This window comes from Barbus barbus (genome assembly GCF_936440315.1).
Source record: "Barbus barbus genome assembly, chromosome: 16".
NCBI classification, from domain to species: Eukaryota; Metazoa; Chordata; class Actinopteri; order Cypriniformes; family Cyprinidae; genus Barbus; species Barbus barbus.
The window spans coordinates 9,364,719-9,391,163 of NC_136744.1; the positions used below are offsets into that span (position 1 = coordinate 9,364,719).

Here is a 26,445-nt window from a genome sequence, read left to right on the forward strand (position 1 = left end):
TTTGAACTGCAGTTGTTTCAAATAATGACGCACTGATGACTTAACTCTTCTTGCTCTTCTATTTTAAACTCTGTTGCTCCTTTAACAGTTAAAATTGCTAAGTCGAAAACTGATCCGTGGCTTGATGAGGCCACTCGGGCTCTCAGACAAGTTTGTAGAAAAGCTGAGCGCAAGTGGAAGGGGAATAAACTCCAGGTGTCTTATGATATTTATTGTGAATCTCTTTCCACTTATCAAAGTTCTGTTAAAGAAGCTAAAAAGAAATACCTTTCAGAGTTAATTGCTAATAACTATCATAATCCTAGAGTTCTTTTGATCAAGCCAAGTGAGTGAGTTGATGAGTCTTTGACTTTCTTAAATTTTTTTGTAAACAAGATTATGACCATTAGATCTGAGGTTGTTCATTGTAATTTGGATCCTTTAGTTCCTACTTTATGCTCTGCTACGTTTACCCATTTTGAGCCGGTATCTCTGGTGACACTGACTGAGATCGTAGGTCGGATGAAATCCACCAACTTTCCTCTGGATGGTATTCCATCATGGCTGTTTAAAAAAAGTTTTTGATATTATTGGCCCGAGCAGTGTGTCTATTGTTAACGGCAGCCTCCACTCTGGTTTGATGCCGTTGTCACGGAAACATGCTGTACTTCTTAAAAAGCCAAATTTGGATCGCTTTGTTCTGTCCAATGTTAGACCGATCTCAAAACTTCAGTTTTTATCTAAGGTTTTAGAGAGAGTTTTTTGGATCAAAATGTTGTGTTAGAGTCTTTCCAGTCCGGCTTTAAAGTTAACCACAGTACTGAGCGTTGTTAAAAGTACTTAATGATATTTTATTATTAAGTGATTCTGGCCATTCAGTGGTTCTTATGCTATTAGATCTCACTGCAGCTTTCGATACGATTGATCATGGGATCCTTGCTTTACGCCTTTGAGGAAGCGGCAGGTATTCAGGGTACCACCCTTAGATCATTCCTATCGAATAGAACTTTTTCTATCAATTGAGGTCAGGCATTTTCCTCTTCTGCCCCATTGATGTGTGGTGTCCCGCAAGGATCCATTCTTGCCCCTATTTTATTTTCCTTATACATTTTACCGTTAGGGACATTCCTATCATTTTTATGCAGATGATATGCAAATTTATTTGCCTTTGAGGGAAAACCACGTAAATGCTTTGGACTCCCTTGTGAATTGTTTGAAGGAGTTTAAAGCCTGGATGTCAGCAAACTTCTTAAATTTTAATGCGAGTAAGACAGAACTTATTTGGTTTGGAGGTCCTAATGCACCTGAACTGTCAAATTTAGGTGAGTTGACCCTTTTTTGTAAACCTGTGGTCAAAAATCTAGGGGTATTATTTGATAATACCCTCAAATTTGATAAACAGATAAACTCAGTCGTTAAATCTGTTTTTTTTTTTTCCATTTACGATTGGTGGCAAAGGTTAAACCATTCCTTTCTTTTAAAGATTGTGAGAAGGTGATCCATGCCTTTTGTGTTTTCGAGGCTTGATTATTGCAATTCTTTGTATGTAGGTGTTTGTCAAATGACTCTAGGCTTTTGACGGGGACGCGCAAGTGGTATCATATTTCTCCTATTCTGTCCTCTCTGGGCTGGTTGCCAGTCCAGTATAGAATTGATTTTAAACTCCTAGTTTTTGTTTATAAATCTTTGAATGGGTTAGCTCCCTCTTACCTGTCAGAGCTCCTATTGGTACACAAACCTGCTAGGTCTTTGCGGTGGTGGCTCCAAAAAGATGGAACAGTTTTCCCTCCCATATTAGTTGCTCCTACTCTAAATATTTTTAAAAGACGTCTGAAGGCTCATTTTTTATGTTTAGCTTTTGAGACCGTAGTGTGTTGAGGCATTGGTCTCTGCTTGTATTGTCCTTGATGCTTTATCTGGTGTTTTGTTATTGTTGCTCTCTATTTGTGGAATCATTTTTATTATTGTACAGAACTTTGGTCAACACTCTGTTGTTTTAATAGTGCTTTATAAATGAAATGATAAACTGGCACCAAATATCACTAAGAAAAGTAGGAGAAGTCACTTGATATAATAATTTTCTATGATAAATTACTTTCGCCTCAGAGCGAGCAGACGAAACACAATAAATGCTGTCATTGCTTTCGGAGGTGGATGCCTGCTGTTTGGGAACGCAGTCGTGTTAGACTATTATACAGAAATAGGCCTACTTTGATGACAGACTTTGCTCAGGCATTTCAAATTGACCAAAACAACATTTCAGATGCTGTGCAATGACACTGGTCTGTGGGTTAGTCATTTTATCCCGTCCCATCATGGAAAGTATCTTGACTTTTTTTGATGCGCAAAATTTATTCGGTAAATGTGTTGCCATCGTAGTTTGTGCATTTTTGTTATCGGATAAAAAGTTTATCCCACTAAGTTGTGCGCGGAAGTTTTTTTTTTTTTTTATATAAATAAATTAAATTTGTAAATATTACAATTGAAATGGTATTTTTATTTGTAATAATTTTTCACAATATTACAGTTTTTACTATATTTTCATCAAATAAATGCCGCCTTGGTGAACATTAGATACTTCAAGAAATATTAAAAAAAGATTGCCAACCCCAAACCTTTGAATGTTATACTGTTCAATATGTCACTATTACAAGACTAAAACTGTTTAAATAATTTGCACTTTTACTGTATTTATCAAGTTTGATCAAATATTAATTTGTATACTCTACTGATATTTTTTGTAGTTTTATACTTTTAATTGCTTTTTGTTATATTTAAATTTTCATCTTTTTAAATTCCTTTTATTTCATATAATTAATGTCTTTATTTCTAAAAAAGCTGAACATTTCCAAAGAGTGCAAGAAATTAAATTTTGTATCATTTACATGCGAAATAACACTATCTTGACAAATCAGCAGAATTTGCTACATTTGTTATTGCACAAATATATATTTCTATGCCTTGCAATAAAATGTCAAATCAACAAATGTAAAGGTTTGAGTAGCAGCACATCAACTGACCCCAAAAGACAAGTGACAGTTTCACCAATTGGCTAAAAAAATTTATTAATTAAATCTCGCATTGGCCCTCAAGTCAGCACACCATCCTTATTGTTGAGCCTCCAAATGAAAAGTATTTTAACATATGAAACTATGTATTATTTTGCAATACTTTTTAATTGCAAACAGTTCTTGGTTGAAATCACAGTAGTGATTTTGTGAATGAAGTTTTGAGAGTATTCTGTAGACGTGCACTACTCCTGACTTTGTGAAGCACATGCCATGAAATATTAATACTGATGCCACTCTGATTCAAGGCCATCACTTCAGATCTAAAGAGTTTTTTTTGGATCTCTGCCTCTGAACATCACACTCAAGGACAGGATAGCCTCTATCTTTTATATTCTGCATGTCAGCTTCCCTTTCATCCACCTAGCTAGATGAAACACATTTGAGAATGCACTGCTTTTAGTCTGTGTAGCAGAGAGAGATTTCTATCTATCTGTCTGGCTATTATAGTTAAACTTAGTACCTCATCGCTAAACGTGGCTCAGTAAAGCTATTTTATAAACCCAATATCCCTTGTGATGATGATGCACTCAAACACATTTTCACGTTGACTCAAACAGTATTGATCTCAGCTCAATATGTGGTGTGAACACTCGCTAGCAGCGCCTGATCATTTAGTGGCAGCAGAACGCATGAGTGATTGCTAACGCTGGAATTAAAGGAGACAAAATGATACTGTGTCAGCTCCACATGGACGGACGCTGGTCTAGATCTCTTTAAAAGGACACAAGCCTCCTGTTTTTCTCCATGAGAGGCTGAGCTATCAAGAAGGACTTCATTACCATTTTCAAGTGTTCCCAGGCTGCTTAATTGCAGAGGAACTGCGGAAGTGCCACAGTCTAAATGTTATTGTGAGGTAATGGAAATATACAGAGCTTTGATAGTCTTATCTTGCCTTTAAGTCATATCAGAGTGATTGTACTGATGAGAGCACATGAATGCCACCAAATGTTGTACTTATCGGTGGGAAACTTGGGATTTGTTCAAAATTGGACTTGAGGTTTTTAGTCTGTCTGTTAAGCTATCCATACTATCGTTCAAAAGTTTGTAAGATTTTACAGATTTTTTTTTTCTTCTGAAGAAATCTCTTATTCTCACCAAGGCTGTATTTATTTGATCAATACAGTGAAAACTGTAATATTGTGAGAATATTTGTCTAGTTTTTTTGTGGAAACTGAGACTTTTTTCCAGATTCTCATAGGAAGTAAAAAAAAAACAGCATTTATTTTGAATCTTTTGTACCAGGGTCAAAGACGAGATGTCTCGTATTCGTGTCTGCATCAAATTAAAATGACAGTTTGAAATATGGATTAAAATACCTTCAGCGTAACCGGTACAGTGGGGCAAATAAGTATTTGATACACTACCGATTTTTCACGTTTTCCCACTTACAAAGAATGGAGAGATCTATAATTTTCATCGTAGGTACACCTCAACTGTGAGAGACAGAAAAAAATCCAGAAAATCACATTGTATGATTTTTCAATAATTAATTTCCATTAATTATTCTTTATATATAATCTATATTCTTGTAAAAAATGAAACAACACACATATTCTGACCTGTATTTATTAAAATGTTTAAAATAAAAAAATGCTCATACTAAATTTGATTTATATTTTAAATGATTAAAAACCTGTTGGTGAAAAATGGGTGAAAACCTACTGGTTGGCAAAGATTGGTGAAGATTTAAAATGAGTTAATTAGTTCTTGAGGTTCAGTCTTTTAATGTAATTCTTGTTCTAAATATGATTGACTCTACGTGCTAATGTACTATTAACAGTTGACTTTTTTACAGTAACATTTGACATAATTCTCTGTTATTGCATGAGAATAATAAAATACATAAAGCATAATTTACACCCTTAATGGTTATATTTTGCTCTTCATTTTGTTGCATAAGTGTTAAAAGGTTTTCTGTGTTTCTGACTTCACTTGAATGCACATCACATCGTAATTACCATTCCCAGGCTCGTACGCACAATCTTACCAGGAGGACTTGAGATGGCATGAGTCCTGATGGCTGTTAATCTGAGCGCGAGTGATCAGACTGGCACATGGAGCTTTTTCTAGGAAGGACTACAGTGGGGTAGATTAGAGTAAGCCTACCGTACCTGTCACTGCAACACAATCAGATGAGTGCGGCATGCTTGGGTTTGAGTATTTTTGGTGATGTTAATCTTGTTTAGGAAACAGAATGTATATTTCTATGGCATAAAAATGCAGCAAGTGTCACCCTCAAACGTTTTCTGCTGCATGAACAGGTTTTGAGATGAGTGACTTTTTTTAAATTTATGATGACTTGTGAAATGCAACCTGAGATTATGAATTGTGCCACACAGCATGAATCTGAATATGCAGCATGGCTGCATTTTTGAAGGACTTTTTAGGCTTTGAATGTTAAGGGGAAAAAAATGCTTGCATCTTTAAATTATAATATATATCAGTGTATGTATGTGTACATATGTACACAAATAAAAAATGTGTATTTATTTATTTTTTCCTAATTTGTTTTAAGTTTTTATTTTTGTATGTGTGGCTGTTCTCTGATAGCTGTCTGGGAGGATTTTAGTGTTCTGACAGCATGCTGTGCTTGAGCTTGCTGATAGCCTGTCAACACAGTAATCACTCTCACACTCGAGGTGCATTTCTAAATTCATCCCATCATCCCCTGCTACAGTCATCAGAGTAATGCTTTATAACACGGCCTTGTTGAGCATAAGAGACTGCTTTCAAAAACTCACCCCAGAACATGGGAAACTGTATTGTAATGTATATTTCTGTGCTTAGTAAAAAGTGTCAAATTTGGGTGCAAATAGCTTTAAAGTTTGCCTTGTCATCATGTGACAAATCTCTACAAGCTTTGCAGAGAGGAGAAGCAATATTTGCCCACAACTCACAAGGGTTGCCTGTTATTGGAGCGACATGAAGAGATGAGATGCAGGAGTGGCGATGCTGCTGGCAGCCCAGATTCTCCAGCGTTATGCTAAAGCTGCTGCTTCCAGTAGGCGTGACCGAGAACTAGAGTTACTGAGATCACAATCTCACTCTCTTACTGTACTGCCATTGAGCCGAGCGCTTAACCGACTCCAGGGGCTCTTTTTCTGCTGGTAGTGTGCTTTGGATAAAAAAAGCCCCCATCAAATGCCAAGTAAGATCAGATGAAGCACTTGTAGAGGTCAAATTTGATTTCTGTTCCTCCGTTTCAGTGCTTTGTGTCCCGGGGTTATTCAGTGGTTATTGTATTGAATGAGTGTTGGATTACCTCTGATCTCCTCTGATTTTTCCACAGGCTTCTCAAAAGTGGGAATGTCCCTGTATCCATGTGTGACATCAATTGATATGTGAGAGTCCAGTGCTTTTGTCTGCTGATGTCTCTCTCGTCGCTGCACGTTACGACTGTAAACACTGCCATGTCACATGACCGCCTCTGAGCCCCGATTGGCTGCCGCCTCTGAACCTTGCCCTCGGTGCCACAGCTTTGCCATGCGGCCTCATGTGAAAGTGACTGAACAAAGGCTGTGATGTGATGTCTTCTCCTGGGGCACATTGCTCTCTGTCTTTCAGCTTGCGCTGGGGCGACTCCAGATTTAATGAAACGGCAGCGGCTCCTGCAGCAGAAGTAGGAGCACAGCCAAAGTCGGTTTGATTTAGTTCATTCTGACGCCTCTCTGCCGGCCCAGTATCATGAACAGGACAAACCTGCAGACTCTAGTTGACGCAGCTCAATGTAGTGCTGCTCGCTGAGGCCGTAGCTGTTGCACATGGTTTTCACAACATTTTTAAACATCTTTAGAAAATGCAGAAATCTAGTTTATTGGCCAGGGAAATTATTACTATACTCCCAAGGCTTCGTTCACACAGACAGTGTTTGGGTCAATGGCATATAAAAACAGAAGGAACAGTTTTTTAAAACCTAGTTTAAAACGCAGGTCTTAGAAAGGTACTGTTTGTATTCATGATGGTTTACAGGCATCCGCTCTATGGTATTGTTTCCAGGCACAAAAAGTCTAGTGTTTTTAATGCATGTTGATTTTAGATTTTGAGACTCCAGACAAAAATGAAATTAATGCAAAAATAAATAATTATTTATCAAATGAAAATACCCTATATTAGCATATGTTAATAACAATATTCATGTTAATTTAATAAAATTACTGTAAATTTATTAACATATTAATAAAATGACTAGGGTTGCAACGATTAGTTGACAATAAAAAAAAAAAAACAACTGCCGACAAATATTTTTGTTGTCGAGTAGTGGTTTGATCTCATATGACCTAATGTAAGAGCCTGCAATACTGCGGTTTGACCAGTGTGGTGCTGTAGCGCAAGACTGTAGTTCAGCCCTCCTGGATCCAATTCAAGAGAAGACACACCCGAACCTGAGTGGCGTTTGGATGAATATGTAAATATATATTGCACGCTTTCCTCTCAGTAACGAAATGAAGACAACAAAAACTGACAGCAGTGTGAAAGCAGCAGTTAAAAATGCATCTGACTACAACGATGTGGATGTTTGCATGAGCTCTGCTTTTCAGTAACGTTACTCCAGTAAAGTCCGGTCACATCATGTTTATTTATATAGTACTTTATGCAATAGATGGCCTTAATTCAAGCAGCTTTACTGTATTAAACATGAAAAAGCATGAGTCAGTGTCGCTTTCATTTAGAATTACAACTTGATTTTCTGTTAAAGCAGCTCAGTGTGGAGCTAGCTAATGATAAAATATTTTTATTAGTGGGAAAAAAAAAAAATTAATTAAAGTGACAGTTTGGTTTACAGAGATCAAAGCTTGATCTAGCTCAGGACTGTTACATAGATGCAGACTCCTCACCTTTTTGTGATCAAAATAGGTCACCTACGAGATTTGTGTAGATCCAATGAGAAAGTGTTTTGGTGGTGGGGGGGTCTTTTTATGGTACCATTAGCACCAATTCATATCTGTACCCGCTTGTAGTCAACCACTTTTAAATGTCCTGTGTGGTTTTGCGTGCACGCTCTGGTTTCGAATTTCAAAACCACAAGTTTATTTACATGTTTTTGCAGCGTTGAGTATTGTAGCTAATCACAGGCATCTCTGTTGAAAGCAATGGCCCGTCAGAGGTGTTTTCTGTAAGTTAATCAGAAGAATCCCGTCTGAACAAATTTTTTGTTTTGGTAAGTTTTAGGGGTGTGCTCAAAATATCGATTCTTAGATACATACCGATATAATGAAAAAAGATACAGTATCGATATTCTAGCCCTTAGTATCGATACTCCGCCCAGCCATTAGGGGGCGCAGCGGCGCCCGCGAGTTTCAAAAAAACTCATGGAAAATGTTAAAGCAAGATGTAGCATTTAAAGGTGCCATAGAATGAAAAACTGTCTTTACCCTGGCATATTTAAATAATAACAGTTCTGTACATGGAAATGACATACAGTGAGCCTCAAACACCATAGTTTCCTCCTTCATATGTAAATTTCGTGATTAAAAAAGACCACTGAAAAACAGGCGAATCAGAACATAACACCGAACCATCAGAAGCTCTGCAGGTATTGTAAATAAACAAGCGCGGACAACAGCGAAAATAACAAAATAAATGTTATGTTCCAGGCCGTGCAGGGGGTGTGAAGTGCAGGGATGGGTTGGTGTCTGTATTCAGAAAGGCACAGAAAGCAAATAACGCGAGCCACTAAAGGGACATGGTTAGCTCCTTGCTAGCGGTAGCCTGTTACAGTACATAAGATTTCACTCTCAGTAAGGAGAGATGAGGATGATGGCGAATGACTTACAGATCCTGAGCACCACTGACAAGCATCTGATCTTGTGAAATGTGTGGTAAGTACTGTTGCTCCATAATGTAAACATAGTTTGTGTGATCGCGTCTCTTGAAAGTTAAACTATAACGCGATCGATGGATCGTTCAAAAGCAGTTTCAATGCCTCGCATATTAATAACGGCTCCCTGATGCCCGCGTTTTATATACAGTATAATTACCCGACGATATAACTGCGAGAGAAAGTATTTAAATATATATTTTCCTCCCTGTGCGTCCTTCTTGCTGATGAGCCGTACTGTGAAACAGCCAATCAGAGCAGAGCTCATTATTATTCATGACCCTGCCAAATAAGCCAATAACAGACCGTTTCATTCTAGGGAGAAATCCTAGGGTTGTAAATGGACATGTAAAATCGTTTCTGGAGATTTTTTGCCCTTACTTAAGCCACATACCTTCTGTGTAGATATCAGAGAACAATTTAAAATACTGTATCAATGCATTCTATGGCACCTTTAAGTGATTTCATAGTGAAATATGTTATGGCAGTACATGGTGTCACAAAAAAGAATTATAAGAAGATTTAATAAGAAGTTAAGAATAATAAGAAGAAGATTTTGTGCTTGTGTGAGCTCAGACTGTACCCTTGGAAAGTTAAATGTTGACTTGTAATTTCCAGATTAATACAATTTGTGTACAATTAATCAGAGCACTTAAAGTTGCAAATATTTAAGCAAAATGCACTTTGTTATAATGCACTTTTGTCTTCATTAAATTGAAGAAAAATGCAGAGTTCTGTTTGTTGAGTAAATGTGTTCAGCATTAACTAATTGGCTCTGGCCCATGTATTTTTATTGAATCGTATCGAATCGTGTCACATTGTATCAAATCGTATCGAGACAGCTCTGTATCGAGGTACGTATCGAATCGTGACCTGTGTATCGAGGTATGTATCGTATCGCCAGGTTCTCCAAGGTATACAGCCCTAGTAAGTTTACAGAGTTCTAGACGTTTGCAGATTTACCTCATATAATCAGAGCGAGACAAAACGTATATACGCGGAGTAAATAAAAGATTTATTGTGTAGTTAGTTATTGATTTATCAGGAGTTTTTACGTGAGTAAGCTCGGTCAGTTGCACTATAAGAGCTTTGCTTGGTTTCTCTAGAATCTCTACATAATCCATTGACAATTTGAAGAAAAGATTTGTTTGTCTAAGGCAGGGGTTCTCAAAGTCTACATTCAAAGGTCCAAATCTGAATTTTCATCAGTGTCAAAGGTCCGGAACAATTGGTTATTACAAAACGTGTTTTTAATAAACATACATTTAAAAAAAAAGGTTCCCTTTGCATTCAAAATACTTTAATAACAAGTGCAAAAGTGGCAAAACAATTAATTTAAGTGTCAGCAGTAGAAGTTGACCTATAATGTTTTATCTCTGGCCAATATTTAGAAATCAGGGCAGCCTATGGCCGATATATGATGCTGATTTTTTGGGCCGATTTTCTCTTTTTTTTCCCCTTTATATCAAAAGAGAGTTTGCGTAAATGGTTATTGCAGGGCACAAGATAGTAATAGTAGTAGTAGTAGCCTAATTCATAGTAATAATACATGGCTCAAAATTTAAGCACCTTCTCAAAACAGTTCTGAAGCATGCTTTTTTGTTTATGTTTGCTGACAGACACCAGTGTTTCCCGCAGACTAGCAAATGCAAGTTGATTCTCTGCCAGCAGGAGGCGCTGTTGGAGCGTGATATATAGCTGTTTCCCCGGTAACGACTGTAATCAAATAAGCGCTACTTTATCAGCCATTACAGGAAAGACCAAATGAAAATTGACATCAAAGCTTTTCTGAAGAAAACGGACGGTTCTTTTAAAAGATACATTCATATAAAAACACCCGCGCAGCATTTTATTTTTGAAACGCGCAGTGCTCAGTTTATTCAACGAAGTATAAGCCTTTTGGAAAATCTATTTGTAGCGGTCAGTTTTGATATTGTGACAAGCCGCCACAAATAAATGTATACACTGGGCACTGCTATAAGACAAATTGCCATAATATAAGTGATAGCAAAACAAAACAAAAAAATAAAAATATTAGCGGTGAAATGTCACCCGATTACGTCAAACGTCATACGCTCACTGGATGTCATGATGACAACGTCATGAAGGAAAAGTTTCAATATCTCGCCTGCAATTTCGGACCTTCTCCAAAAAGACATAAAAAAATAAGAATAAATAAACAAATGATTTACAAGTTTAACGTGCGTTTATCAAAGTAGGAAATATAATTAGTGTTCTTGAAATATGAAATAGAAGCGGGTCCGGATTGAATTCCCTCCGGGTCCGGATGCGGACCGGAGTCCGGACTTTGAGAAGCACTGGTCTAAGGGGACCAAACGTCCACGTATACTGTTTCAAGAGTGAGAAACACGAGTGTAAATAATTACGTGAGTGAATCCACTAAATTGTTCCGTCAGTCATTGCTATGATTGACAGTGATAACTGCCCTGGGTGGAGCGATCTATCTGACAAACCGATGTCAAAAATAGACAAACAAAACTACAACAGCAACAAGTCTGTGTTGGCTGAATATATTTAGCAGCTTCTACAGTTAAAACACTCTTTTTGATGTGTCCTTTTTAAGGCAATGTTTAAGGCAAAGGTCCTGGTGCAATTATTATTTAATATAGCATTGGCTCAGCTGTGACTTTGTTTGGAGCTATTTTCGTTGACTAAATAGAGCACAGTCAGACAACAGTGTTCCTAAAATGTAAGTCTCTTTATAATCATTAAAGCTGTAACTCGTCTTAATTCAACGGGATCTCACAAACTGCCCATTTTAATTAATGAATCTCTCTACACTGCACAATGAATCTATTATTTACGTCTCTACATTTCGTTTGATTTTTACTTAATATCCTAATGATTTTTGGCATAAAAGAAAAATCGAACATTTTGACCCATACAATGTATTTTTGTCTATTGCTACAAATATACTTGTGCTACTCATGATGGTTTTGTGGTCCAGGGTCACATATGTCTATAGTATTTAATTTATGATATTTATTATTTAGTTTATGAAATGCGGTTGTCACTCTGGCTTCTAACTGAACTGTGTGTGAATGTAGCCTGTGAGACGATGTTTGAATAGATTATCATCATGTTGTAATAAGATCTTGTGACTCAAGATCAATCCCGTACAAACAGATTCTGCTAGGCTGTCAAAGCTAAAGGATAAATGTGTTTTTTGGATGAATGCTCTTGAGTTCATCCATTATTAAGCTTTAGCCTGGTTCATTTTTCAAGAAGACACTCGGAGCATGTTCACTCCCAGCCTGTGGATCCTCTTTTTTTTGCCATATAGCAGGATTTGAAATTCAGCTGAATTTGTCATAGCAGCGCATGTCATGCCGTATTTGTGATGCTTGCTGGGGGGTTGTTGGGGGTTTGATAGTCTACTCGCCTGAAACAACTGTTGGACCAAGTGTGTGCAGAGCAGGAAACAAACAAACACAAAGGATGCCCAGAGCAAAGCATGCCATCTCTGACCTACTTTAATGCACCAGGACAGAGAAGGGCTACCACTATTGTTTTAAAATATGGCCAACATAAACTTGGCCAAATGTGTGTCTGCTCAAAGATTGTACTATTATTCATTTGAATTAAGTATTATAATAATTTTGAATAATATAATATTCTACTTAGTATCTATTTTAGTATCATATACTATTATATTTTTTTAATATTGGCTTTTATTTTTATATTTTCCATTTTAATTTTGTAGTTAAAGTTTAAGATTATTTTAGTTATTTTTGTATAATATATTTGTAATTTTTTATTAGTTTTTAAATTTACATTTAGCTTGATTTTTATTTCAGTTTAAGTAATTTTAGTATTTCAATTGAAATTTATTTTATGAGTTTATTGCACATTTTTGATTTTGTTTAAAGTTTTTCAACTAACAGTAATTTTATTTCAGCATTATTTCTGTTAATAAAAATAATTTTAATAGTTTTAGTTAAAGTATCGCAGTTTTTTTATAAAGATTTTATGTATTTTTATGCACATGCATTAAACTTTGACGCCAAAATTTTACTAAACATTTTTTTTTTTTTTTATGATCTAAGATTCAATCAACAGGATATTGAAAATGTTCTCCTTTTTGCTGCCCTAGTGCATAATACAATTTCTTAAATTTTCAAATCCAAACCACCACCTGAAATGACTTTCCTTTAAACTGTTGTCATGAATATTTTTTTTCTGACAAACTAACCTCCAAATTACACCAAACTGCAAGACAATATTTGCCACAGTACATTATACAATATAATCTTTTATTATAACCACAGATTCAGCATGGCTTTGTTGATGACCTGTTGTACCAGTTACTGCCATCAAAGAATTTGACTATTGCTAATTTGCATTGATTGGAAATAGGCCAGTTTATGTTGTGATATGTTTGATATTGATATTGTGATATGTTTGATATTGTGCAGTTGCTTTGACACAATTTACATTGTTAAAAGCGCTATATAAATAAAGGTGACTTGACTTGACTTGACTTGTGGCTGAGTTTCCCTAAGGCTTTTTTAGTGACGTCTGTTCTCTATAGCCATTGAATCATTGATGCATTAAGTGCATGCAGCTCCACGTGTGTTCATGTGAATGTATTTCCATCCATCCTCTCAAAGCAAAATCTTTGGAGTGCATTAAAAACCATGTCTATTTCTGAAGCTTTCTTCCTGTCTGCTTTCAGACGTTATACAATATCTGTTTATTCCATCTGCCTTTCACCCCACCAAAAAAAAAAACCTTGCAACTGTAGCACTTGCACTCAGTTGTCGCTACCCTGAAGTTATTTCAGGCTACGGGAGGCATTGACGTTGTTGCTGAAGCTGCTCTTCAGAAGCAGAGCTGTGTCTCGGATGATGTGATAAGAAAGTGAAGGAAGATTCGAGTGTCTGATCTTCTGCGGGCTGGATTTCGACGAGTGTATGTGTGGAGTCGGGCCTGTGATAATGAAACGTGTCCTTGTCACCACACACTCTGCTCATTAAGAGGAGGAGCCCTGCAGTGGAAGAGCTGCGAAGAATCTCAAAGATTCAATTATCCATTTCATTTTTATTCATATTTGCTTACATACTTGGGTGTTTTTGAAGTAACACACTTTAGAATATTAGAATAGTTTCCCATAATAGAGCCGGCTGTTGTCTGGGGCTTTGTTGTATAGTGTCTTTCTGTTTTCTGTGATCATTTTAAGCCTCAAAGTTTGCTGCCATTTTTATAAAAGTCAGATATTAGCGAATTGTACTGATCCTTTTGAAGTGTTTTATTAATTTGCATAGTAACTTTCCATTAATTAACACTTTGTCTAATTTCATTAGTTACTATAGCAAACACATTCATTACAGATTTTAATTTTGAATATCTAATAATAATATTAATACATTTATATCTGTGTTTTCATAATAATGGTATTATTTGTAATTTTTATCTATGTAATAATAATAATAAAATATTTAGAATTTAATATTTAGAATACTATTAATGTTAAAATATTTGCATAAATATAAAATAAAATATTTATTTTTTCTTGTTTTGAGATACACACACACACACACACACACACACACACACACACCCTCTAAATGAATAAATAAATAGACCCCATACAGTGTTTCCCCTAGGTTTTCAACTTTGGTGGGTTGGGGGATGTGGATTATGTTTTGTTTTTTTCAGTTTTAATTTTTCTGGACTCCTTTTTAATGGTTAAATTAAATTTTATCAATCAAAAAGCATGTCTAGCTAATTAAAATCATTGAAACTTGAACAATTAAACATACATTTATTAAACGTTTAACAAAAATTACATGTTTAGGGCCCTATGAAATATGTTTTTTTCCAACCTTATGTTTTATTGTGACCAAATTCTGTGTTCTGCATGTCTAATTATTTGAAAGCATAAAATCAAGTTTCATTTATTCTTACAATAGCACTATGATTTTTTTCCCTCAGAAATTCTATGTTGTGTATTGCAATTTTTAAGGCATAAAAACATATTTTTGGGAAAATAAAGGGGATTTAATATCACAAATAAAAACATTGAAGAAATATTGTATGATTATCCCTTAAAAATAAGGTTTTAATAATTTTAGTAGTAGCCTATTACATACATTCTACTGAACAATAGTCATGTTGGCTATTTCTGCCGCAATGACTTCAAGCTAAACCAAACTTTTATTTTGACGGGTTGCCGTAAATACCTTTACCTTTCTGTGTGTATATGATATGAGTATAGTTTTACTGAAATGAAACGGTCAAATGCTCATGAAGTGACTCTCAGAGCAGTTCTGGAGATGTTGTTCATGTAGTTATGTCCTCATTAGTGAGACGGCAGACGCTAATATCACCGGAAGCATCACACGCACTTCAGTACGAGTAGTAAACAAAATCACGCGTCCGAGTCATTCATAAAACAGAGACACGCAGAATTAATATTTAAATAGGCTTTTTGTGGCTTAATATTTACAAATACAAGTGGGAGTGTGCTCACTTGTGTGTGTGTGTGTGTGCGCGTACGTTTGTGTGTGTGTGTGTGTGCATCGGGGCTGAGCTTTGCTTCAGTGCTACCTTTCTGCCAGCAAAGAGCTGTAAGCGTCCGTGTTGAGTTATTAATCGTGTTTTCTCTCCTCTGCAGGGTCCACCTACAGCGTTCTGTCCACAATGCCATCAGACTCGGAGAGCAGCAGCTCCCTCAGCAGTGTCGGTATGTCAGAGTTTCTGCCCCCACCCTTGACACCTTGCACACATTGTCACCGCGTCTTAACGACAATGCTTGTGGTGCATGTGGGTGTGTGTGATGCATTTGTAAAGTCACTCAAAGCAGACTGAAGGCTCAGATGAACGGTGATAACGTGTGTTGGAGGGCATGGCGGTTGTGTCTGGAGGCAGAGCCCTGTTCTCCTGGTTTGGTGCCAATGGAGAATTTGCTCTGAGGCTGACTGCCGGCCAAATGACTTGGCAGTTTCACATAGTGCTTTCTAAAGGGACCAAAACATTGCACTGGAGATACCCATAATGCCCTCTGCCTGTTTGGGTCTGGTGAGGAGCAGTGTGGGTTTGTGACCGTGAGGATAATGTCACCAGAAAGCCTGTTCTCAGTCAGTTGGGAATAAATGACACTAAAGTATTCGCACAAAGCAGTTTTTTCATATCAACTTTGTTAGTGGTCATATGCATAAGTTTTAAAGGGGTAGTTCATGCAAAAAAAATGTATTTAGTCTGTTTACTCACCCTCCAAACCTGTGTGAGTTTATTTCTTCTGTTAAACACAAAAGAAGATGTTTTGAAAAATATGGCTAAGCAAATAGTTGACGGTAGCTATTGACTTCCATAGTATCTTTTATACTGTGGAAGTCAATGGCTACCGTCAACTGTTTGCTTATCCACATACTTCATAAATATTTTGGGTGAACTATCCCTTTGTTTAATTTCAACCTGACCTCTGAAACTAACAGACGATGAATTATTGCAGCATGATGTTTCACTTTTACATTATCCATAAATTCATGTAATATTTTATTAGTGTGAAGTCATCTATAAAGATACGTTAATTTGTTTCATGGTTACAATGCATTTAACTTGGTATACATAGGACTTCCATAACACACTTCAAACTATTTTATATAAAAATTATAAATATTTGCACCAAAATGAGGATTCCCACAAGCTGGATGTATCTGGTAATTTTAAAATAATGAAAAATGAAATGTTGTGTGCTGTTTTTCAAGTAGTCTCATGTTAACCTTCTCTAATAAATCCCTAGAAAGACAATGAAATGACATCTTGACAAATGCTATGTTCTCTGCCCTGCTTTTATCAGTAATGGAGATTATCCTCTGTTATTGCATAAAGCTGAATTCATTCTCTGAATATCTGCAGCAGATTGTCCAAGACCAAAAGATTATGGTGTAATTTTAGTTGCTGCTCATCCCAAAAGATCATCATTTACATAAAGTGCTCAGTATGTCTGCCATTGTGACCTCAAGCATTTTCACATTTTTCCTGTATGATTATTTATGTAGCCTTTTTTTTTTTTTTTTTCTGCGCTGCAGCTTTTTTTTTTTTTAGTACAGCCAAGCTTCAGTCTTGGCCTGTGTTGTAGGGATAGTTGCTCTGCTCTAAAACCAGTGTTGTTATTGTTAGCTAAACTATTAACTATTAAATTATTTAAATCATTTTTGGTAATTTTAATAAATCTGTAAAATATAAATATAAAAACTTAAGCTTAAATAAAAATGTGAAGTTCAAGCACTAAAATCACTAAAACAAACCTAATTAAAAAGCAAATATAAAAATGCATAACGAATACTAAAATTAAACTGAAATAAAAATAAGAATGAATAAATCTAAAATAAAAGCTAATGCAAAATATGAATAAATAAATACTTCAGTAGTATACAAATAATTCTACAATAACACCTAACAAGCTGCCTAGTATTGTTCTTTTAAACATTTTGCAGTCTACTGAGATTATGACATCTGCCTCGAACATTACAATGCTTATGATAAATTTCTCTTCCGCATAAGGTTGCTAGAGTGCACCAGTCAGTCCCAGAAGTAAAAATTCCATTTGTTTTCTCCATAGATTTTTAACAATAACTGATAAACCTTTAAAGACAGAGACCTACTGCGAGCTCCAATATTGTTAATCAATGATAAATGGTTTTGTTAAAGCCACCTATTCGAGCAAATCGTGCTGGTGCTTTCTGTATTGGTTCTAGAAGTTGTTTTTTTCCCCATTCACTATGCTGATGACCGTTGAAACGTGTCATCACAGTCTTGTGAAAAGGGTCCATTCTCTGATTGGTGAAATTTTCTTTGCATCATTATTGGTAATGTATTTTTGTATTTTTTTTACCAGGGATTCCACAGTTAAACACGATTATTTAAAACATAAGATAAAATAATGTGAGCAGGGGACTTTAACCAAAGCATATACAACCAATTAACAACCTCAGAGCTCACAGTAGGTGTGCCTTTAAAAGTTTATAAGTTATCGTTAAAAATCTATTTCCCTTCGGGGGAAAAAAATGCCAGTTTCACTTCTGGAACTGACTGTTGCAGTGTTCTTCTTCTTGCCAGGATGATTGTTTTGTACTCTGTGATGGATCATAAGATAAAATCAGGTAAGGTTTTAATACGGTTTCATCTGAAATCAGTATCTCTTTCCCTCATAATTATTTATGCGGTGAAAAGCCGTGTACTTTAAATGATTGTCTGCATTTTGTTATATTTTATGTCCAATTATTTACTTATGTGGGAAATAGGATTGTAATAAGTGTAATAATGTTATTGTAAAATAAACCCCTTAAGGACTTTATTCTGAGATAACAATCGACTGGATGTGCATTATTCCTTGCATATAGTCTAACCTTTATATTTGAACCTTTTTTACTGTTATGATGGGAAATTGATGTGATTCCAAGTTTGATTGCTCAATTGAGGCAGCCGTGGCTATAGTTTTTGTCTTTGGGGGTGTTTGTGTCGATGTATCCCTGCATTAGTGCCGGGTAAGCTTGTCTGTGCTCCGGTGACGTGCTCACTGTTGCAGGTACCAAAGCCTCATCACCTCCACCTGCGCTCAGTGACACCCGGCCGGTCAGCGAGAACCTGGACACCATCCTGTTCCAGCTGAGACAAGTCACCAGGGAGCGGGACGAACTTCGCAAGCGCTTGGCTCTCGCCTCACCTGGCACCACGTTTGATGACTGCAGGTACCAACCCTAGTTAAATAATAATAAAAAAAAGCAGTAATTTAATTTCATATCTGTAAACGTACATAGAATGAATTTCAGATGTAGACATACACTATCAGTCAAAAGTTTTTTTAAATGTTTTTGAAAGATGTCTCTCTTGGCTGCATGTGTTTATTTAAAAAATACAAAAACAGTAATATTGTAAAATTGTTTTCTATTAGAATTTTTTTTGTTTATGTTTTTGATAAGTCTCTAATGTTCACCAAGGCTGCGTTTATTTGATCAAAAATACAGTAAAAAAGTCATATTGTGAAATACTAAAATTAATAATAATTTAATTTAAAATAACTAGTGCTGTCAAACGATTAATCACGATTAATCGCATCCAAAATAAAAGTTTTTGATTACGTTATATATTGTGTATATTTATTATGTATATATAAACACACACACATACAGCATATATTTTGAAAATATATGCATTTATACATTCATATTCTTATATTTTATTAATGTATAAACATAAATTTTTTCTTAAATATATACATGCATGTTTGTATTTATTTATACATAATAAATATACACAGTATACACACTATGCAAACAAAAACTTTTATTTTGGTTTTGGTTTACTTTGATTAATCACGATTAATTGTTTGACAGCACTAGTTATTTTAAATTAAATTATTATTAATTTTAGTATTTCACAATATTATTATTATTATTATTTTTTATGCATTTTTGATCAAGTAAATGCAGCCTTGGTGAACATTAGCGACTTATCAAAAACATAAAAAAAAAAATCTTAATTATCCCAAACTTTTGACCTGTAGAGTCTCTGTTATCCCAGTAAACATTGGGCTGCCCTTGCAGACTGAGGGACGCAGTGCTGATGTATTGCTCTTTGTCTCCAAAAGGCCAAATTCCAAACCTGGCCATGACTACGAGCGTCTGAAAACGCAGTGCATGAAGGCCATGGCAGACCTGCAGTCCTTGCAGAACCAGCACACCAAGACTCTGAAGAGGTGCGAGGAGGCCGTGAAGGAGGCGGACTACTACCAGTGAGTACAGGCGCCATGCATCTCTCTCTAACAGACATGCTATGAGCCATCTGCTGCATTTGTAGCAGTTCTTAATTAGCACTTGCATTATCTTCAGGTTAATTATGGCTTTATTAAATGTTTGAAGCACATTGTTCTGCAGCTCAATTCATGTTGCAATATTAATGTGCGTAATGTACTTGGGGAGCAGTTTTAGTGTTATCTACAGGAGTAGTTCACCCAGTTATTTAATCATCCACGTATCATTCCAAACCTCAAAATACAATTGTAATTAAAATAAAAAATGTAATCGATAAAAATAAATAAAATATATTTATTGAAATTACAATAAATGTGTACAATTTAAAAAATAAAAAATAAATTAAATGTGAAAATTATCTCTTTCCCACCAGCATTTTTCCTCCTACCTTATAACAATAAGGACACAGAAAGCTGAAAAATTGTCAATGGTGATGAAAGAGTTAAAATTACAATTCTGTCATCATTTACTCGCCCTCATGTCAGCCTGCAGAACATATTTTCAAGTATTTTTTCAGTTTTACTGTTTTTGCCCATGCAATGAAAATCAATGGGGTCCAAAACAACACAGAATGAAATTAAAAGGACAAAGAGACATTTTTAGAATATCTTTTTTAGTGTTCCACAGAATTTTTTTTTTTAATTCATGACAGGTTTGTATGGCGAGTAAATGATGACAAAATTCATTTTTATGTGAACTGTCCCTACGGTGTCTTTCTATAAAAATCCTTATGCAAAAAACACAGTCACAAGGAAGTAATTATGAAACTGCTTTGTCATATGTCATCAGTTTAACTGACATTGGTTTAATGTAGCCTCGTTATCTAAACCAGTTGGCAATATGTAAGCGTGTACACAAGGAAGTTTGTTCTGCTCTGTTGTCTCTGACTCACCCTTGTTTGCCAGTGTGCTGTCATCCACACACAAACATAATATCGTCCATTCATACGCAGATGTGCAGTGGCTGTAATCTGATTATGATGTAAGGACACATGTCCTCCTGTCCCCGTCTCTGCTGGGCATGAACGACCACACAGAGATGAAGATTGAGTTGATGAGGGATTAATCCCATATTCCCCATTCCCTCAACAGTGTGTGATTTACAGCACACACATACACAACCATTCTCTGTTATAAAAATGATTTTTTTTATTTTATTTTAATTTAATTTATGCATAAAATACAAAAATGCTGACAATGTAATTTTATTTTGTTTTACACTCATAAAATACATAAAATACAAAACAGTAATATTGGGTACAATTGTTCATTTTAATTATATTTCAATATTTAATTATATTCATAATTGAATTTTTGCTTTGTCTGCCTGCTTGGATGGAGTTAGTTGCGATGCATTATGGGATTGTATTTTCTTGAAAGGGCATGTATGATGCTAAGAATTTTTTCAAATGTTATGTTATTTTTACTCTAAGCATAAATACACTAATTTTGTGAAATAGTTAATAAATTTAAAATGGACAATTGATAGTTTTAAATATTGAATTCTATTCACGATTGAATTTCGTTCGCTTTGCTGGCCATCTTGGATTGAGTTTGTTGCAGTGCATTATGGGATCGTATTTTCTTGAAAGGGAATGTGTGATGTTTTCTTAGAAATTGACCAAAACAAGGTATCTCAGAAAATTCGAAAAGTTGCGAATTTACTTTAATTTACAAAATTGGAATATCGCTTAAAACATTTGCGAATAAGCACTGTTTCCGTCCAAGGAATCAAAGAGAACAAAATCGTCACTTCCTGATAAACTGGCACTAAATATCACTAAGAAAAGAAGGAGAATCCACTGAATATAATAATTTTCACATAAATTACTTGCGATTCAGAGAGAGCAGACGAAACAATACATGCGGTCATTGCTTTCGGAGGCGGATGCCAGCTGTTTGGGAACGCGGTCTTGTAAGACAGTTGTTTGAGGCAATTATACAAAAATACTTTGACTGCATACTCTGCTCAGGCATCTTAGAATGACCATAACAACATTTCAGATGCTGTGCAATGAGATCAGTCTGCTAGTTAGTCAAGTTATTCCATCCCATAACGCAGTCACATGACATTTTTGGTGAGTGATGGAGTGCGTTTCCATCTCCCATTATTCGCATTAACCATTTTTCGTACAATTCAAAAACCACCTCAAGCGAGCGTGTAAACGTTTTTGCAAATTAAGGGATTTTATTTTGAATTTTGGTGTTTCCATCTCTCGTTTCTGAAGCAATACTTCAAAAAGGGCGATGGAGACAAAGCTTACGATGCCTTAAAATTCTTCCTGTGTAAACACAGCTTACTAGTTTTTGGAATGGAGTCACTTTGTAGTTACTAATATAGAGTTTTAATGATTCCTGATTGTTTTTAAAAAGACATCTGGCTGTAACGGCCATAAAAATGAAACATTACCTGAGGTATGATCCAGATTCTCATGTGATGTGATACAAGTAGCTCATTTGTTTGTTTTGTTTATATTTCAGCATACAGCATAGCCGCCTTCTAAGCGAACAGTCTCAGCTTAAGGAGGAAATGGAGGTTTTGAAGAGAGAGAACGCCAAGCTGGTTCGGGAACACAACCACCTGAAACAGAGCTGTGAGGAGCTCAGGAGACTCCACTCTGAAGATCAGAGAGAGGTGGCTGACATGAGACTACAGCAACAACAGGTACAGGCTTTACACACAATCCAGGGATGCTTCATACATGCACAAGCAGTGTGTAAATGAAATGCCATCTTAACTGTGACAGCAACACACATATCCTCTAGTATTTTTATCTAAAGCCAAACACTTTATTCAAGCCCTTTCAGCTCCGTGCGCTTTCTCTCTCTATTCGGACACGCGTCGGTGCACGCAGTTATTGTAACAACAACAGAAACATGGTGAGCAGCAAAATTATCGATTATTTTCACTAAAACACAGCAGAAAATAGCAATGCTGCAAATATAGTTAATTTTCTTACTATCTTTTTGTCTGTCAATAACCTATGACTGTTCAAACCAGATGTGACCAGATGTTTCTGATCTACATTTAGCATTACACCACGACCGTCGACCCCAGGGAGTTAATCTGTAGGCTAAGAACATTTCAAAAGAGTCATGTAATTATAATTGGCAAAATTGTTGTTAGATGGCTAGGATAGAACTTAAACTTTGAAACTGCTAGTTAACCTTCTTTTCTGCTCAAGATGAGAACGTTTTGATTTATTGTAGCTACATTCGTTTTTAAGTAAAATATTAAAATCTTATAGATTTCAGGAGGAAAACCCCAAACAAAAACAGTATTTTTTTTCTCTTACATGGCCATACATGTATTTAAATGTAAAAATATAATACATGTAAAAATGTGTTTTGTTTTTGTCTGGACCTCTGCTTGGAAGAAAATATAGAGGCTTCACCTCTTGGAACTTTAATTGAATAACTGACTTTTATCATAAAGAAATACTTTATTTCTGTGGTTTTGTAATATCTGTGTCACATTTCCTTGTGTGTCATGGTAGATCAGACTCTTATTATAGAATTTGATTACAGAGAAACTGTTTTGAACATGGTAATGGATTAAAACATAAGTAACAGGCTGGAAGTACATTAACCTTACATCTTAACACCTTTTTTCATGATTTGAGAAACATTTCTTCTTATTATTATTGTTGAAATCATTTGTGCTGCTTAATATTTTTGTGGAAACCAGCATTTTTTCATGTTTCTTTGATTGATTGAAAGTTCAAAAGGACTGTGTTTATTTAACAAATCTTTTGTGACATTATAAATGTCTTTACTGTCACTTTAGTGCCCTTGCTGTCAATTTAATATGTCCTTGTTGGATAAAAGTATGTATTAAAACACAAATCTTACTTGCCCCAGACTTTTGAACTGTAGTGTAGATATATAGGGAATTTCCACCAAGTTGTCTGCTAGTTGAGTGTGCTATAAGCAGCAAAAATGGGCTCATTGCCGAAACTGTAATCAAAGAACCGCTTTTTTCGCAGCACTGCCCTGCTAATATACACAGTGTGAATGTAACCTGTTAATACGGGCACCAAAATACATATGCGCTTCTTACGCTTGCAGTGTGAAACAGGCCTAATGGTACTGCCGTCAGACAGAAATCGTGTGCCAAAATCGAACCCTGATTTTTTTCAGAGAGCTTCAGGAACATTAAACTGCAAATTTTGTTATTCCCTGCAGCGCAGACTGTTGTGGGATGAGCGTGTCTGTTGCATCATGAGCAGCATTGTTTATGTTGCAAATCCGGAGGCTGGGCTTCCCATAGTAGTTCAACCAAATCTGACATAAATTGGAAGCCAGGGGACAGGAGATTATTCAGTCAGATGCCACAGTGTCAACACACTGTCTGCTCTCTGCAGCTACTATGAAGGAATGAGCCTTTTCCTGCCGGATTGATTTATCAGGCTTCCTTCCGGATTAAACCCACAAACACAAATGGAAAGGTTTAAAGCATTAGGATAGCTCCTGCTTGTGTGTCTGAAACGGTCTTAATCGTCGTAGAGAGGTCGGATCAGGCGTGCTATGGGATCTGTGCTGTAGCGCTGAGATTGAACCATGTTTTGACCCGTCAGCATTGCTTACGCTGCCCACTGGCTACACAAAATGCTGACCGCCTGCTTGAAAAAGGTCAGCCTGGAAGGGCAAGTGCTTGCTGACTGATGGAAAAGGACAGAGGCTTTTGCTGTTAGCCAATACTCTAAGCACTGATTACATGGCCTAGAGGAGAGTTGGATACAGATGCCAGTCACTCAGCATGTGAAATCTCACTGTGGCTTGGTCAGGGGCCACTGAGGTGTGGGTTTATTGCCTGAATGGGGAATTGCCTTCGATTATGTGTCCTAAGTGCAGTGACACACAGTGTCCTAATAGGTCAACATTTTTGCAAAACAAGTGCTGTTTGTTTGTTGCTGAATGCAGTGTTGCGTATTTGTGTGTAAGTGCAGTGACAGCTTTCGGTATGCAAGTACAGGAGATGCTTTATAGACTCATGATCGCCCTCTGGTGTTTGCGTTGTCAAACTTGAATTCAAGTGATGATAAAAGCAAATTTATAACAGGTAATATGCAGGAGTTCACATTAGTTGAACTCTACTTTAATTTACCAACCCTGTGCTATTTTCAATATCTTTAGGACTGACCAATATAATTAATTACAGAAAGCTTTGTGAACCATTTTAGTACAAATAAGTAGTATCAAAAGACTACATTTTTATTTAATTTAGTTGTTTTTTTTGTTTAATTTTTTCTTTGACATCATGCAATAAATCAGATTTATTAAAGCTGTTTAATCAGGTTTTTTGTTTTTAATTTGTCTTTTGTATTTTTTCATTTTGTTTCCACTACACAGTAAATCAGGTTCTTTAAAGCTGTTTTCAACGAAGGTAATCATGATTTTGTTTTGTTTTGTTTCTTTGAAACCACACTGTAAATCAGATTTATGATCAACGATTTTTATTTTTTCGGTTTTTGTTTCTTGTATTTTTTTCTTTGACACTATATAGTAGATCAGGTTCATGAAATGGGATTTTTTTTACAGGTTATCAGGGTTTTGTTTTTAAATTTTTTAGTTTTTTTGTTTCTTTGACACCACACAGTAAATCAGGTTCATGAAAGGCTTTTTGGATACAGGTAATCAGGGAGAACGGGTCATCAGAGGTTTTGAACAAGCTCTACGATACAGCGATGGATAAGCTGGAGGGGGTGAAGAAGGAATACGACGTCTTGAGCAAACGATACAGTGAGAAGGTGGCCAGTCACAACACGGATCTGAGTCGACTGGAGCAAGTGGAGGAGGAGAACAGGCGCTTGCAAAAACAAATAGATGCTCTGCTTAAACAGCGCGACACGGCCATCCAGTACCAACAGCAGTGGTCTACATCTATGAGACGGTACGAGCAGCATCAGTCGTCTTTATTTTGTGGTTTAAGTGTTTCAGTAAATTTAAAGGTCATACTTGGTCAACATTTTTTAACACTACATTTGCCTAAATTGACAGCCATTGCAAATTGTTTTTAATCTAATTGTGTACTTGAATTTAACAGCTGACAGCTATTCAACGTAATTCATTACATACTTTCTAACAAAGTTATCTGACAATATCAAGATGTATTTTAACTCTGAGTTCTTGTCACATTTTATTACCATTTTCTAAACTATAGCGAATAAACTGTGATAATGTGAGAAATGTTGAAGGTGTCTGAATAAATTTTGGTTCGAATGTATGAAATATATATAGGATGCATACATTGTTTATATCCTTCGCATTATGGTCCTGACTTCTGATTGGTCAGTACAGTCAATTGCCAATCTTTTAATTCAGTTCATGAAAATTGTAGTCCTTTTTAATAATGAAAAGCACTAATTAATCGACATTTTTGATTTGAAACCCATCAGGTTTGACTCGGTGCAGCAGGAGCTGAATAAAGCCTCAGCCCAGAACAAGGAGCTACAGAGAGAGATGGAGAGACTCCAGTCGGAGGTGACGCGCTACAAGAACTTCCAGCTGAAGGCGATCAAGGATGCAGAGAAATACAAGGAGGAGCGGGATTCTGTGTTTAATGAATACAGGCTGATCATGAGTGAGAGGGACCAGGTCATTAAAGAGGTGGACAAGCTGCAGACGGAGCTGGAGGCGGCGGAGGCCCGGCTCAAAAACACCTCATCTGAGAGGATGGTGGCCAGTGAGGAGCTGGAAGCTCTCAGACAGGTAACACATCCCTAATAACAGATATCAGATATCTATGCAATACAGTATTCAAGATTAAGGTGTGACTGGGGCTTGTTTTTATATGCTCT

The 26,445-nt window shown here is 36.1% G+C and overlaps 1 protein-coding gene across 2 annotated transcripts in view; it reads left to right on the forward strand.

Moving 5' to 3' along the window:
• LOC306882848 (disks large homolog 5-like) overlaps nt 1–26,445 on the forward strand; it is a 76,973-nt gene that overhangs the window by 11,437 nt on the left and 39,091 nt on the right. For both annotated transcript variants that reach the window (XM_079437802.1, XM_079437803.1), the window contains exons 2-7: nt 15,506–15,574; nt 18,431–18,584; nt 19,484–19,627; nt 22,127–22,310; nt 25,279–25,538; nt 26,044–26,356. In XM_079437802.1, the coding sequence (XP_079293928.1) occupies nt 15,506–15,574; nt 18,431–18,584; nt 19,484–19,627; nt 22,127–22,310; nt 25,279–25,538; nt 26,044–26,356 (1,124 nt within the window). The remainder of the gene's footprint in view (nt 1–15,505; nt 15,575–18,430; nt 18,585–19,483; nt 19,628–22,126; nt 22,311–25,278; nt 25,539–26,043; nt 26,357–26,445) is intronic.